General features: G+C 38.3%; 1 protein-coding gene across 2 annotated transcripts in view; it reads left to right on the plus strand.

The window, feature by feature from the left end:
* SZT2 (SZT2 subunit of KICSTOR complex) overlaps positions 1 to 15,826 on the plus strand; it is a 3,556,133-nt gene that overhangs the window by 2,097,371 nt on the left and 1,442,936 nt on the right. For both annotated transcript variants that reach the window (XM_044085412.1, XM_044085413.1), the window contains exon 49: positions 11,840 to 11,924. In XM_044085412.1, coding sequence (XP_043941347.1) covers positions 11,840 to 11,924 — 85 coding nt within the window. The remainder of the gene's footprint in view (positions 1 to 11,839; positions 11,925 to 15,826) is intronic.

The following is a 15,826-nucleotide window of genomic DNA, read 5'->3' on the forward strand; positions in this document are numbered from 1 at the left end:
TGATTCCTCTTCTGAACAGGATTATTCTATGCCTCCCTATGAGGACACTGATGCTGAAGAATACATTCCTTCAGCCTCACCTCCTGAGGATTATTATTTTGGGGAAACCCTGCATACCATGAGGGAGCATTTCCACTGGAAGAGCCAAGATTACTCTGAATCTAAGAAAAGGCTCAGAGACTTTCTGCTACTTAATCAGCACAGGCCCCTTGCTATTCCACCTGTTCTAGACATTGTAGATGATGTATTTTCAGAGTCCGGCCTGTCCCTTGACTCTTTACCCCCTGCACCTGCTAAGCCAGACAGATACTACAGGGTCCCGGATTCTCATAAATTCCTATATAAAAACCCCACTGCTGACCCAGAAACTATTTCTCAGGGTCCCAAAGGGGTCAAAGCTTCCACTGCAAAAAACCCTGTCACCTCTGATAGGGATTCTAGGTCACTGGACAGATGGGGGAAAAAAGTTTACACTTCTGCTACCTTGGCTGTAAGGGCTTTAAATTGTCAGTTTCATATGTCATATGTCTATACTAAATATCAGCAATACGTAATGTCACTGCTTAAACAGAAAATGTTGACAAATACTGAATGTTCAGAGAACAAAGAAATGCAGGATTTATTGCATGCAGCTGAACAAGTGGGAAAGCATACTTTGCAATGTGGTTATGATTCTTACAGGTACAGTCACCCAGATTTAGCAGGAACTGGCCTTCTAAAAATTGGCCCTTTCCAGTGTCAGACAGACCACAAAGAGGCAGATACAGACGTCCCAGAGGCAGATCTCAGCCCCAAGGCTCATACAGGCCTAAACAATGAGGTGCTCCTACCTCCAAAAGCAGAGAAGACAAATCACAACCTTACAGGAAACAGTCCCAATGACTTTCCTCTGCCAGATCCAAGCACTTTTCTTTTGGCAGCACCCTTAGGGGGAAAACTAGCACTTTTTTCATCAAATTGGCAAATGGTTACCCAAGACAAATGGGTCCTGAACATAGTGTCCCAAGGCCACAGGTTCCATTTTCACACCCTACCAAAGGCAAAAGGAATGCCAGACCTGCCACACAATCAATGGGCAGAGGCACAAAAGCAAATTACAGCCCTCATGGACATGAGGGCCATTCAACAAGTACAACAACAAGAGCAGGGGCAAGGATTTTACTCCAGACTTTTCTTAGTGCCCAGAAAGGGCAAAACCTGGAGACCAGTACTGGACCTGTCTATACTAAACATGTTTCTGGAGGTTCCAAAATTCAAGATGTTGACTCTAGACTTAGACAAAGCCATTGACTACTTCAATTCCACATTCTTAACTATCCTCAACTCTCAAGCCCCTATTAGAACTAAAAGAGTCAAAACAAAGAACTCCCCCTGGCTCACTAACAAAACTAAAAAGATAATGCTTCAAAGAGATAAAACCTGGAAAGCCCACCTTAAACATAAGGATCCACAAATTTTCCTTAAATATAAACCATCCAAGAAATCCTAAACAGTTCTGGAACTCTATTAATTCTTCTTAGACCAGGTACTAAAAACAACCCCTCGCCTGATACCAGCAAATCTGACCTTGAAATAGCCTCCCTTTTCAATTAATTTTTCACCTCTTCTATCGCTGATCTAAACAAGACTTTCACCAACAATAACTCCCCCCCCCCCCGCTCAAACTTCAGTCCCCGTATCCCTTGCTCCCTCTTTCGAACTCAAATCTGTATCCACCAACCTAATAAAGAAACTTCTCCAAAAACTAAAGTCTTGTTCCTATGCCCCTGACAGCATTCCATCCTCCTTCCTTAAAACAACTTCTGACGCTATTGCCATTCCCATCAGCATCCTAATTAATAGGTCTTTACTCGAAGGCTACGTACCCAAACTATGGCGTTCTGCCTTCATTCTGCCTCTCCACAAGGGTGGCATAAATTGCTCCGTCTCCAACTTCCGTCCCATAGCCATCCTCTCTCCTTTATCCAAAATTCTTGAAAAATGTATCCACCTGCAGCTCTTGCCATTCCTTACCAAACACCAACTTCTCTCTCCTACTCAACACGGCTTCCGCCCTGGACATAGTACAACCACCACCCTTCTTTCCTTCTTGCACTCTGTCAACTCAGCACATGACTCTGGTAACATAGTCTCCTCTATTCTTCTTGACTTATCCAAAGCCTTTGACACCATCTCTCATTCCCACCTTCTAAACTACCTATCTAATCTCAACCTCTGCCAAACAACTCTTTCTTGGTTCTCCATTTACCTTTCAAACAGGTCCCAAGCTGTGAAATGGCGCCAAGCTTACCTCTTCCTTCCTACACCTACTGGAGTACCCCAAGGCTCCATTCTCGGCCCATTACTATTCAACATCTTTATTAATGACTTCCACAAAGCCATTCCCAACACCAAAATTGTGCAGTATGCAGATGATTCCACTTCAGTCTGTTGTGCCCCTAATCTAGCAGAACTAAAAGCCATAACACAGACTGCCTTCTCAACCACTGAAAACTGGATGCTCCAAAATCATCTCGCCCTAAATGCAAACAAAACAAAGATCCTCCTTTTCACCCCATCTAAATCATCCTCTCTAAATAAGGGCTCATTTTTAATCACCAGCCACAACACCTCCACCATTGAGATTGTCGTCTCCACCAAGCTTCTCCGCGTTATAATTGATGACCAACTAAAATTTAATGACCATATCCAGCTAAACATAAAAAAAAACACACATAAAACTTGGCTTACTATATAGAAACAACCACTTCCTCTCTCCTCACACTAGCCTTACCCTTGCCTCTACCTTCCTTCTTCCCTCCCGTCTGTATGGTGCTCCCCTCCTCACTAATTTATCTTCCACACTTACCTCCAAACTGGATCAATGCTACAACAAAATCTCAAGATTTGCCACAAATGCCAAATCCCCCTCTCATCACTGCACCTCCCTCCTCTCCCTAAACTGGCTTGAACTACCCAATCACCTTGACCTTCTCCAAATCACAACAGCCCACAAATTATTCTTCCACCCCACAAACTACCCTGCTCTTTCAAACATTCTACAGCCTTATACCCCCCTTAGATCACTTAGATCTTCTCACCAAAACCTAATCACCATACAAAAACCTAAGCGCCCAGCAGGTCAACTGCTCCTATCCTTTACCCTAGCCAAAAAATGGAATGATCTGCCCTACATACTTAGGTTCTACACCAACCTTAACATCTTCAAAAACATCTTCATTCTTACCTCCATCAAAACTGGAAATGCAATTGCACTCTCAAGCCCATACCTCTCAATTTATCCTCCCATTTCTCTCCTGGCTAACCTCATTTTCCTACCTAACCTCCTTAAATTTCTCTACTTAGATTCCTAATTAGTAAATCCTGATTTCAAACCATAAGCCAATATTTCCTCTTGAACTATTAAAATTGTTACTTGTTATTCTTTTATTGACAACTGTTTTGAAATACAATTGCCTCTGAATTTTTTTTTATGTAATTTTCTATGTAATTTCTTTTTGTAATTTTTTTATTGTAATTAAACTTCTGGAGCTTTTCTCCCTGGGCCTCCACTGAAAACGGGCCCACAAGCCCAGTGGACCTCCCCGGTAATCAAACTGTAATAAATAAATAAATAAAATACAGCAACTACTGCCCATGCTGGGCAAGAAGGCTTGGCTCGTAACTTTGACCTAAAAGAGGCATACCTGCATGTCCCAATCAGAATATCTTGCAGAAGATACCTCAGATTCATAGCTGGCTCAATGCAGTACCAATTCTCTGCACTGCCCTTTGGCTTATCTACTGTGCCCAGGGTCTTCACAAAATGCCTGGCACCAGTAATTGCATTTTGCAGACAAAGAGGAATTCAAATATATCCCTGCTTGGACGACTGCCTTATTCAAGCCGAGAACAAAGACATTCTTCTAAAGCATCTGGCGTTTGTAAAAAGATTACTAATTTGCCTAGGGTACACAGTAAATGAAAATAAATCAAAACTAGTACCCTCTCAAGAGATAATATTCCTGGGTGCAAGCTTAAATACAACTGCCCAGATGGCTTATCTCACGCCAGACAAACAAAAGCAACTGACTTCTTACTTTAAAAAAAATGGCAACAAAGACCCAGTTATCTGCAAGAAAAATACTGCAGGCCTTGGGTTTCATGGCATCCTGCATTCTACGAATTCCATATGCCAGACTGCATATGAGGAAACTACAATGGTATCTAAAAAGTGTTTGGACTCAGCGTTGCCACAGCCTGGAGACAGTAATTACCATCATTCCCTGCCTGCAACAGGAGTTTTGATGGTGGGCAGAGGCTTGTCACCACAACAAGGGTCTGCCATTCACTTTACCCACAGCCAGACAGACACTGACAACGGATGCATCAGATTATGCCTGGGGGGGCCCATATGGAAGGAAAATGTATTCAGGGCACATGGCCTGCAAGCCAGATGCATCTTCACATCAATCAAAAAGAGATGCTAGCTGTTCAGAATGCCCTGACAGCTTTCAAGGATCTACTTCATCCAGGACAGCTACTGATAAAGACAGATAATACTACGCTCATGTGGTACATAAACAAGCAGGGAGGTACACATTCCTACCCCCTCTGCAGACAAGCAATGACCTTATGGGACACAGCATTGACTTATCAAGTTCACCTGCAAGCACAATTCCTGCCAGGAGAAACAAATACTCTGGCAGACTTAACTAAGCAGAAATCTCATGGATCCCCATGAGTGGAAACTGGATCCACAAGTCTTCAGCATGATAACAAGGAAATGGGGATGCCCAGACATAGATCTATTTGCCTCCCCTCACAACTGCCAATTACAGAGATTTTGCACAAGGATTTATCACAAACAAGCATGGAGAGTGGATGCCCTATCCTTCAGCTGGAAAAAACTAACAGTATATGCCTTTCCTCCACTGCCTCTCCTTCCCAGGGTACTCCTAAAGGTCAGACTAGAGAAGCCAAAAATGATACTGATTGCACCAGACTGGCCACGCCAGCACTGGTACCCAATCCTAAAGAGCTTGTCCCAAGGTCCAGCATGGATATTGCCTCAAACTTCTCATTTGCTGACCCAACAAAACAATCCGATCCTGCACAGCCAACTCAGGACCGTAAGTCTGGCAGCATGGCAAATAATGTAGCCATTCAGAACACTCCTCTTTCAAAAGCTGTTAGGAATGTTATCTTGGAGGCCAGGAGGCCCAGTACCAGAAAATCTTATGCAGAAAAATGGAAGAGATTCTGTGCGTGGAACCAGGAACAAGGCATTGACACGTATGTACCAAATATCCCTCAGATTTTACAATACCTAACTGAGATGCTGGACAAAGGCCTTTCTTTTTCATCAATTAAGATTCATGCCTCTGCCATTTCTGCCCATTACAATACGGAACCACCTATCTTTTCTTATCCTTTAATAAGGCAGTACCTCAGAGGGGCCAAAAACATCAGGCCTCCAAGGAGAGCACCAGTTCTGGCATGGGACCTCAATTATGTCTTGGAAAAACTCACACTGCCTCCTTTGAGCCAACCTCAACAGCGGATATAAAATTCTTATCCTGGAAAACAGCTCTGCTCCTAGCAATAACCTCTGCAAGATGATTCTCGGAGTTACAAGCACTCATGGCTGTGGAACCTTTTATAATTTTTCATCCAGACAGGGTTTCTTTGAGGACAAACCCAACATTTATGCCTAAGGTGGTGTCCAGTGTGGCCCTCAACCAAACCATTCGCTTGCTTACCTTTTATCCAAATCCACAGAACAAGGGTGATAAAATTCTGCATTCTTTGGACATACACAGGCAGCTACACTTCTACTTGGACAGAACTAAAGCTTTCAGAAAGACTGAGCAACTTTTAGTGTCATATGCTGCAGGATCACAAGGAAACGCTATCTCAAAACAGACTATTTCTAAATGGATAGGCCATTGCATCCGTTTCTGTTATTCTCAGCATGGCAAATCAGCGCCTAAGGGCATTAGGCCTCATTCCACCAGAGCAGCAGCCACTTCAGCAGCCTTCCTCAGAGGAGTACCAACCAGAGACATCTTAGAAGCTGCAACTTGGAGTTCAGTGCACACTTTTACAAAGCACTACCACTTACCTCTTTACTCTAAATCCAGAGCAGGCTTTGCCACTGCAGTTCTGCAGGGCCTCATAGCCTCTCCTAATCCTATTTAGCCCAGCCACCCATCCTCAGCTTTGGAATTCAACCCAAGAGTAATGACTGTAACAGTGAAACACGATGAACAATAGTACAGTTGTGTACCTACCATAAATGTTGATGTTTGTGTGTATTCACTGTTGCAGTCCAGGTTACCCTCCCACCATCCCTCTTTCTTTTGCTGGGGTTTATCTGTACTTCTCTATTCTATACAACCTATGTGGTGTATTTGCTTGTAGATGAAGGAAATGTTTCTTTACTGCATGTATGTTTATTGGCATAATATATTTAGCCTACCCTTTTGGGGGCACCTGACAAATGGGGCAAGAAAAACTGAAGAAAATGGCGTCTGCTGCATCTTTTATACCCCTGGCGCACTGATGTCAGGGAAGAGGCGATGGCAACCGACGCCGGACCAGGACTTTGGAATTCAGGCCGACTGTGGGTAGCCTGCCAGCAGGATAACCCAAGAGTAATGACTGCAACAGTGAATACACTCAAACATCTACATTTATGGTAGGTACTCAACGGTACTATTCCTATCAGCTGATAGCTAACGTGATATAAACTGGTTGGAGAGTTGTTCAGTTTGTCTGATGAAGCGACTAGAGCAGTCGTGAAAACGCTAACATTATCCTATTTTTATTTTTTGCTAATAAACATGGTGGTTGTGTAAGTTTGGTGCATGTTATCAGTATTTCATTACTATTTCATATCTTTTAACTAGCAGATGATTGCAGTATGATGTTTACTCTTTTCTCCATGTGAGAAATTAATAACTACTAGACAAATGTCTTGCACCTTATATTGTTGTTATACTCTGACAATATGTCATTACCTGTCAGACTGTGTCTTTGCTATAAATACGCTGTTTTTTTTTCCACTGAAATGCTAGATTATACTCCTATATTATATGAAATTTTGCTTGTCTAAATATATGGAGCGTTCCTTGTGATATTATACTCTGACATATAGGTCATTTCTCTTGTTGAACTGTGTCTTTACTATAATTAAACTGTTTCTTTTTTCATCTGATATGCTAGATTGTACTCCTATATTATGTAAATCTCATATGTCTGAATATATGGAGCTTTTCTCCCCGGGCCTCCGCTGAAAATAGGCATATACCCAGTCGGACTTTCCCGGTCAACAAATCTAAAATAAATAAATAAACACTGTGGAGGTTAAACCACTTACATTCCATGAAGACACTGCATACATATTCATAGATTCTTTAGTATGGCCACCTCACTTGAGATTTACTATGTTGAACCAGAGAATAACCAGAAGTCCACCATTCAATAAAGCACAGTTTAATAAAATGCAGTAAAACAAAGCTTTTGAGTAAAACTCTTCCTCAGTGTATCATAAAAACAAGTGAATGCACTTCTTATATATAAAACACAGCCAATCAGTAAAAAAAAAACAGCCTTAATGGCAATTAATGATAGCTGTACATTTGTTTTTTGTGCCTGAAGTTCTTTAACTGTTTGGGATACCTTTTTGGATTTTTGTAGCAGTTTTACTGTGCTGCATTTAACCTCTTTGTTGCTACATCCCAATTCTCATCCTTAATTGCTAATAACAGAGGGCACATTTAAGTTAACTGCCATTAATATGTTTGTGTCTTAAGTAAAGGCTTAAAGTGAAAAGGGATTCTGAGTACTGTAAGGGACAGGTGTATTGAATAGCAGAAGGGACTTTGTTGCCTTATTCTAAAATCTCTACCGAAGTCATTGACACACAAAATTTAAAATCAGCCTAAAAATGGACTGTAAACCAAACTTTCAGTATTGCAGGGTGCAACAGCAGAAATTTCCTTTTATTCTTTTGACATATTTGTATAGACTGCTTAAATGCTCTCAATTTGGCTCTCATTTCTGGGACATAATGATTATCTCTGTTCACCCTGGAGCCGTTCAAAGAAAAATAAAAACTTCATTAGTGACCAAAGGACCGAAATTAAACTCTCCTTCACATAATACATGGCAAACTTGAGTAGTATTGGTTTTAAGGTCTTGGAGCTGAAGAAAACTGGCAAAGGTGCCAAAGTATTGGGAGCAAATAACTTGACAGAGAAAGTTAATAGAGTGGATAAGGCCAAGATGTTTGGACTAAAGATCAGAAACTTCCTTCCCTACTAGGGACCAATATCTGAGTATATAGGCAAATAGAAAGGGATAGGGGGAGTCCTAAGTGAAAGACCTGCTCTGGTCAAATCTTTATTTGAATATAGAACAGAAGCTGCTATTAAAAAGGGACAATTAGCATGGCATGTAAAATATTGCATGATAACTATAAGAATCAAACAGAGGAGGTTAGAAAAGATTTGGAAAAGAAACTGCAAAAATAATTTACAAGGGAACAATGGGAGGACACATGTATGACTCCCAAATATACAGCTAAGTCCAGAAGATTTAGGATTTTTGTTTGGAATTGTTTCCAGACATATTTTTACACCCCAAGCAGTCTTCAAAGTATTTTTCGTCAGGGAGATAGCAAATGTTGGAGAAGGGATGGGAGCTAAAAAGGTGGCTGGGAACATGTTTTTTGGGACTGTGATGAGGTGGCTGGTTTAAAAAAATTCCTCACAGAATAATTTGTCAGAAACATTGGGGGAACAGATGTAACTAAGAAAATGATTCTATTGAACTGGAATGCAGGATTTGTATTGCCTAAATATGGTAAGGACTTATTAACTGTAATTTTATTGGCTTCCAAAAAACAGTTACTAGAAAATGGCGATCAATATCTAAGCCAACTGTATTTGAAGTTTGGAATATTATAAAAAGAGATAAACAACTTGGAAGTGGGAACTTTAAAAATGGAAGGAGCAAATTATTTAGAAATTAGTGGAATTTGTGGAAACAATACATGCCGAATCACATTTAGAAGGGGTCTAAGAGAAGGCAGGAATTGGGCAATTTATGTAATGATGGACTAAATGATAGTTGTTATAAAGAAAGAAAATATATGTAATGTATAATATATGCAAATGAAAAATGTTAATATGGTTAGTTTTCTTTTCTATCAATGTATTTATGTCTGTGTCATGAGTGATAATTTAATAAATGTGTTTAAAAAAAGAAAGATCTGTGACAATTTAATGAATGTGTTAAAAAAAGTCTTGGATCTGAGATATGCTGGCAAAAACACAGTATACATGCATTTTATTGAGATCTGAGGTTCGCATTACAAGCCATTCAGCTATTTTCTTTAACATGAAGGAAGAACAATTACAGATTTCCTCTTACTCGGGGATGTCATTGAATTTTATATTTTACTTTCTGCTGTGATCTACTAACTGTTATGTTTTAGTATGATCCAGCTTTTGCTTAAGCTCAGAAACTTGAGAACTCACTTAAGTCAGCTATTACTGAATTTTGTTTAGAGTGGAAGATGTACTGTCAGGAAAAAAATGGTTCTCCTTTTAGATTTCTGACATTAATTAGCAAACTTTTTAATCTGTCCCCTCCATTTCTGTATTTGGGAGGAGAGCAGTTATCGGGCTTCGGTTGGATGGATTCCTGCTTCAGCAGAGCATCTTGTGATGTGTGTGGAGCTGGCAGGTTCCATTTTTGCCGGACTTATCTCCTTTTTCTCAACATTCACAGCCAAGCGCAGTCAACAGCAAAAACGTTTAACTAAGTTATATTATACCAGTATCTTTATATAATCACTTTTTTAAAAATAGGACTAGAGAAGGCTGAGACTTTAAGCTAACGAACTGACCAACTTCATGGTGACTCTAATTAGAACTCCCTAAAATAAATTGTTGAAAATAAATAAAACAGACTGATATTGGCATAATAATACATGAACCTATATTTTTTACTCTTGTTTAGTTATTACATAACATATGCACTCTGTAAACATTATATAAATACTATATCAAGTATGTGAGACCTTTATGCTATTTCCTTGGTTATACTGACCCTTAAGGTGTGTTTTTTTATATATGGTTGGGTTTTTAATGCTATTTATTTGGTTATACTGCACCTTAAGGTGTGTTTTTTTTATATATGATTGTTTTTTATATGCTATTTCCTTGGTTATACTGCCCCTTAAGGTGTTTTTTTATATGTGATTGATGTTTTCACCATTTTTAACACAGATTAGATTTTAGATGTGAATTTCTTATGTGCTTCTTGAGACTTATTTGTACTTTGATGGTGTATTCTTTACAGTGTTTTTTTCCTTGCAGTTATTGAAAATGTTTATACTTGATTCCGTTTCTGCTGTGTAAACACAAATTATTATCAAACTGTTTTTTAAGCATTTGTATTAAATTATCACATTTTTAAGACATAAGGAGAAATAAATTACTAGAAAAGAAAAACTGTAGTAGGATTTTCCATTGTTATTGTCATGAAGTGTACATGTTTTCTTTCATTTCCTTTTTTTTTTAATTGTTTTCATTTACTCCAGTATTAACTCCAAAACAGTATAAATTCATCAATTTCTGCCCTCCATTAAACCTCACTCCTCCTCTGGAACATTATTCTGCATGCATTGTACCCACAAATTCCGTTTATTGCTATGTGATTTTCTCCTTCCTTTTTTCTAAAGATTTTGATTTCCATTTTCTAGTTATTGCTTCTTTGGCACCTAATATGAAACTTACCAAGCCTTACTGTGTGTAGGCAATTCAGATATTGTATCCCAGCTAAAAGAATAATTTATGTCATTACAACCATTTGCTCACCCAACATTCTGATAAAGTACTCTGTAGGGAATTTTTAAAGTTTACCAACTCTTCACATTCCTAAAAAACATGTGCCCAAATCTCTTGTCCCTAATTACCCATCTGTTTACTATCAAACTTCCAGTATTTATCATCTGCCTGAGAAAAATTACCTGACAGCTATTTGGGATTGAAAATTCCTAAGCAAAAACAAATTATTGTCAAACTAATGTGCTTTTTTATATTGTTTCTTCCCCTCTTCTCATCTGTATATGCTTTTACATTTTGTGTAAAACACAGTATGTACGTGCACAGTATTTTTACTTAACTTATGATGCTTTGATATGTAAATTGCCGATAGATACATATTTACAACCACAATTAAGTAGTCTAGAATGACCATACTAGATATATCAGAGCAATTCTATAGTTTTTAATGTATACCCTGCACAGGTCCTCATGGTGTTTTGCTTATGTAAGTTGTTTCATTGTAGAATTTAATTTGACATTCATTTTTGCTTTCTTTAGGCATCACAGTTTAATTGCATACACTACCAACAACAGCGTTGTTTGAAATCTGTAATAAATATACTAAAACTTTATATGAGATAAGATCTTGCTGATATTAACAAAGATCATTTGAAGCTTCATCATGTTGTACATGACCTTGTGCAGATGTGATATCCTCTACTAGCTAATATACTTCACATTTGGTCTCCATTGCATCTCCTTCTGTGAAGAAAACCATTTTCCCTTTTCTAGACATAATGCCCCCTTGTCTATGTTTCAGTATTCTTTATGCGTTTTAGTAAGCCCTATGTTTAAAATGCCATTTTTAACTTGCTTGAAATGTTTTCAAATCAATTTCTTCTCTCTCCTGCTGTCTTAACATTGTGCTGAAGTCCATCATAATTGCTAGTCATCATTTGTAATTGACAAATGTTTGTTTTCTTTCGTTACTTTCTGTACAGTAACTTTTTTTTCCTTTACAGCACTATTTTCAGCAGAACAACAGCTTGCCCGACTCTGATATTTTTCTCTATAATAAGCCAGGTGGCCAAGGAACTGGAGGCAAAGGTAACACTATCAGTAAATCAATGTCTCTGTTCAGCAAATTACTGATCTTTGTGCGTTTCTCATTATTTTGTGGTTGTTAAGTTTCTTTCTGAAGCATGTGAATAAATGTAGTATAATATGATTGCATTGTTCATCTTTGCAGAAGATTATCATCCAGTGTCTTTTGGCATTAAGAATGTTCACTGCCATTTTACATAACGTCATAGTACCTGTTTTGGAACATTTTGATTAGATAAATACCACTCCAATAAAAGTGTCTTACCCTTTTTTGCCATTGCCAGTTTATTGCACACCTTGTGGCTCTGTAGGATGATTTATTAACTGTTCAGTTATTTTTAAGCTATTATCTGTCTCTCTCTCTCTTCTTACTATACTTTGTAAAAAAAATTGTATACGTACCAAAACAATTCAGGTAGTTTTTGTCTTGTAGTGCTTTAGGAAGAACAGTATTTTCTTCAGCAATCACTTTTGACAAGGTTTTGGAAAACTGTGTTTTATAGTTTCATTTTGCAAAAGTTGCTAAAAAGTAGATGAAATAATTTGTTTGGTGTCTTTATTGTTTTTAGAGAGACTTTAAAAGCTGGATAAAATTAATGATAGAATTGTGTAAAATTTGGAGATGTTAGTAGACTGCTTGGCTGTGAACATGACTAGCAAATTTTTTTCCAGAAAATGCATGTTTATTGCATCTCAGAAAAAGAAATAGCTAATGTAATACCCCTTTACATTCAACTCTCACCTGTGGCTGGATTAAATAAAGTGCTAACTCTTGTCTGTTCTAACTAATAAAAAAGGTCCAGGCCAACACCGGTGCTTGCATTAATATCTCAAACAATGAAACCATCTTTATATGTCTTGTAAGTAACACATAAGCATGATACATGCAAAATAAAAAAAAAATATCTTATTTCCTTTTTATGGGAGTGGGTGGGTGATATAATAACTTGTCTGTCATGTGTTTTCTGTACATCTTATTGTTTGCCAATGTAATGGTCCATTCTCTCTTTATTTACCTAACCCTCTATTTTCACTTGTTATTGGTTTTTATACTTGTATCTGACCTTTGCTATTGAAACTTTATAACTGTCCCTCTACTTTATTCATCCTCCTTTTTTCCTACTCTTAATTTTCTTACTATTTACAATTCCCCTGCCCCCTCCCAAGATTAATTTCATTACATCATCTTATGGTGGAGTCATTCATCCTATGCCTTTCCGTCTCTTTTTATTTTAAAATGGCTATGAACTGTTCTGGTTTTAACTTCTTTCTCATTCTCTGACCTAAATGAGAGCTCTAACTCCTTTACTCTTGCTGTTTGTTGATATACTTGTTCTTACTTTCTCCATTTTTCCTCAACTCTTTTTATCTTTCTTGAAACTCAGTCTCTTCTCCTCTTTCAAAGTTTGCTCATGTGTTTTATATACTTTATGCTTTTTAGGTCTTGCTACTTCTATGTTATTGCAGTGCTTTTTTTCTCTATTGTCATTACAAGTCCTATTATTTTTTTATTTTCTGGTGGAGTCCCTGATGTAAATAACTTTAGCTTAACTTCCTGTGTTTCTGAGAATATATTTTTCACTCTATTGTAACTGCCCCTAAAATCTCTTAATCCAAAAGACATGAATCTGAGTACCTCTGTTTTCCCATTATCTCCAACATTGTCCTATTAGTCTTGAAATATTCTTAGTCAATACTTTTACAGGTGTTTCCAAATCAAAATACTAAACTTCCTTGCTTTTGGCCACATATTGTTTTTCTAAACACCTTTAATAAATTATCACTTAAGACTTAGACACATGGAAATTAATAGAAACGAAGAAGATCTGCTCTGAGTAAAAACTCTGTACCCATGAACTACCAAATAGGCTGCAATCTACTTAACACCGAATGCATGATAAGAGACCTTGGGACCCAGGTGGACAGTAGTCTCTCCTTTGATGGTCGCATCGCCACAGCAGTCAGGAAGTCCTTCTACGTGGCACACCTTATCATAAAAGGGTTCTCATCCAGGAAAAAAAGAGGTCATTGTTCCCCTCTACTCATCACTCATTAAACCCATTATAGAGTACAACGCCCCTTTTGGAATGTACCTCACAAGACATCTGCAGCAGCTGGAAAGGCCACAGAAGTACCTCACAAAGAGGATTACTGGCCTCAAACAAATGCCCTACACTGACCGCCTCAAAAAACACCAGCTTTACTCCGTAGCATATTGCCTACTCCGAGGTGATCTCTGCCTAACATATAAAGCTATGTCAAGCCCAGAGCTGTTGGACATGCTACACCTAAAGAAATCCCATTCCCTCTGAGCTACATGCTCTAGGGACCTAAACCTTGTTACCACAATAAACAGGACACGCTGGAGGGATTGATTCCTGTCCCAGAGACTTCCTATACTCTGGAACAAGCTACCCATCTATGACAAGCAAAGTTCTTCATTAGCACTCTTCAAGAAAAATCTTGATAAGTGGATGGGAAATAAGAAATACACCCCGGGGATCACTTCTGTGTCTCTGCTGGACAGTGGCACAGTCAAATAACTTTCTTGGGTGGCGTAAGCTATGGTACCTTGCTGGCTAGGCTTACGTAGGCCCTTGGGCTGATAGCCTAGTTTACCTAAGAAGAAACCATATTAACTTTTTTTTGCATTGACATATTTACATTTTACATACATGTTTTCTTTCTATATAACAACTGTCATTTAGTCCAACATTATATAAATTGTTGAAATCCTACCTCCCCTTAAACCTCAGTCATGCTAATCATAAATCTTTATATATTGTTCCCACAGGTTCCATTTATTTTTGTGTAGCTTTGGTTGCTATCTTAGTAGTTTTCATTATCTCCTACTCCTCTTCTGTTATTGCTTCCTACAAATCTTTTTGCCATTTTCCCTTTGTTTCTTCCCTGCCTATTTTCCTTTATTCTTTTATCGAATTTCTCCCAGTTCTCACTAATCCTGTCATTGTCTTCTTCTCTAGTCTTCTGGACGTTATTGCTGTATTAATCTTGGGGTCTGTTTAGTCTTCTTCTGTGTTTTCCCTCCGTCTTTCTCTGTTTGTGTCTCAGTCCCTGGTAAAGCACAAATAATAATTTTATGAAAGCATAAATAAGCAACTGGACTGGTATTTCTCAAAAGATTTGTTAACTGAAAGGACACACACAGAGTGTATGCTTCAAACCTGGATATGAGAAAGCAGCCAAGACCTATGTTGTTAAAGATGCAGTAATTGCGGGGAGAAAAAGTTGCTCCTGACAAAAGTGTGGCGGAATGGGACAGTCTTAAATGGAAACCACGTAGTGTTTTTGGAAAATGATGCTTCTCTGCGGCCTTCTATACAGTGAATAAAGTTGACCCCCTTTGCTGCCTGCTGTATAGTATATATAGTTGACCCCAACAGTTAGAGAATGTTGAGAGGTAGGTGAGATTTAAGCTGCTGTATCCATCTGTAATCAGAATATTTTATCCTGGAGAATCAAAGACATTTTTGGATGGAGAACAGACTAAGGAGAAACTAAAGGTTTATCAAACAAAATGTGAGCCCTCGAGCAGAAAGGGATTCTGCTTCTCATTCTTCTGATGATAAAGTTCATAGAGAGACTTTACCAGTGGACTTTACCAATGAAAGCATTCCCATTGTTCTAGTGGAAAATGCTTGAGAGACTGAAAAAAGCTCAGGTGTTGACTAGAAAAATCAGGAGTACTTTGGACTTCAATCAGAGTCTGGTGTTGGGGATGAAGATAATCAGGAAAAAGACCAGCAACATTGACATTAGTGAATAAATGGGAAACCTTAAAGTATCTGTCACATTTGTGAAATACGACTTTGCAAGAAAAAGTGGCTGAGAAGGACTGGAATTTTGTTGACTTTGTTAATTGTAGGTGGACTGTAAAACATTTA

This window comes from Protopterus annectens, chromosome 10.part0 (genome assembly GCF_019279795.1).
Source record: "Protopterus annectens isolate FY-2018-M chromosome 10.part0, PAN1.0, whole genome shotgun sequence".
Classification (NCBI taxonomy): Eukaryota; Metazoa; Chordata; order Ceratodontiformes; family Protopteridae; genus Protopterus; species Protopterus annectens.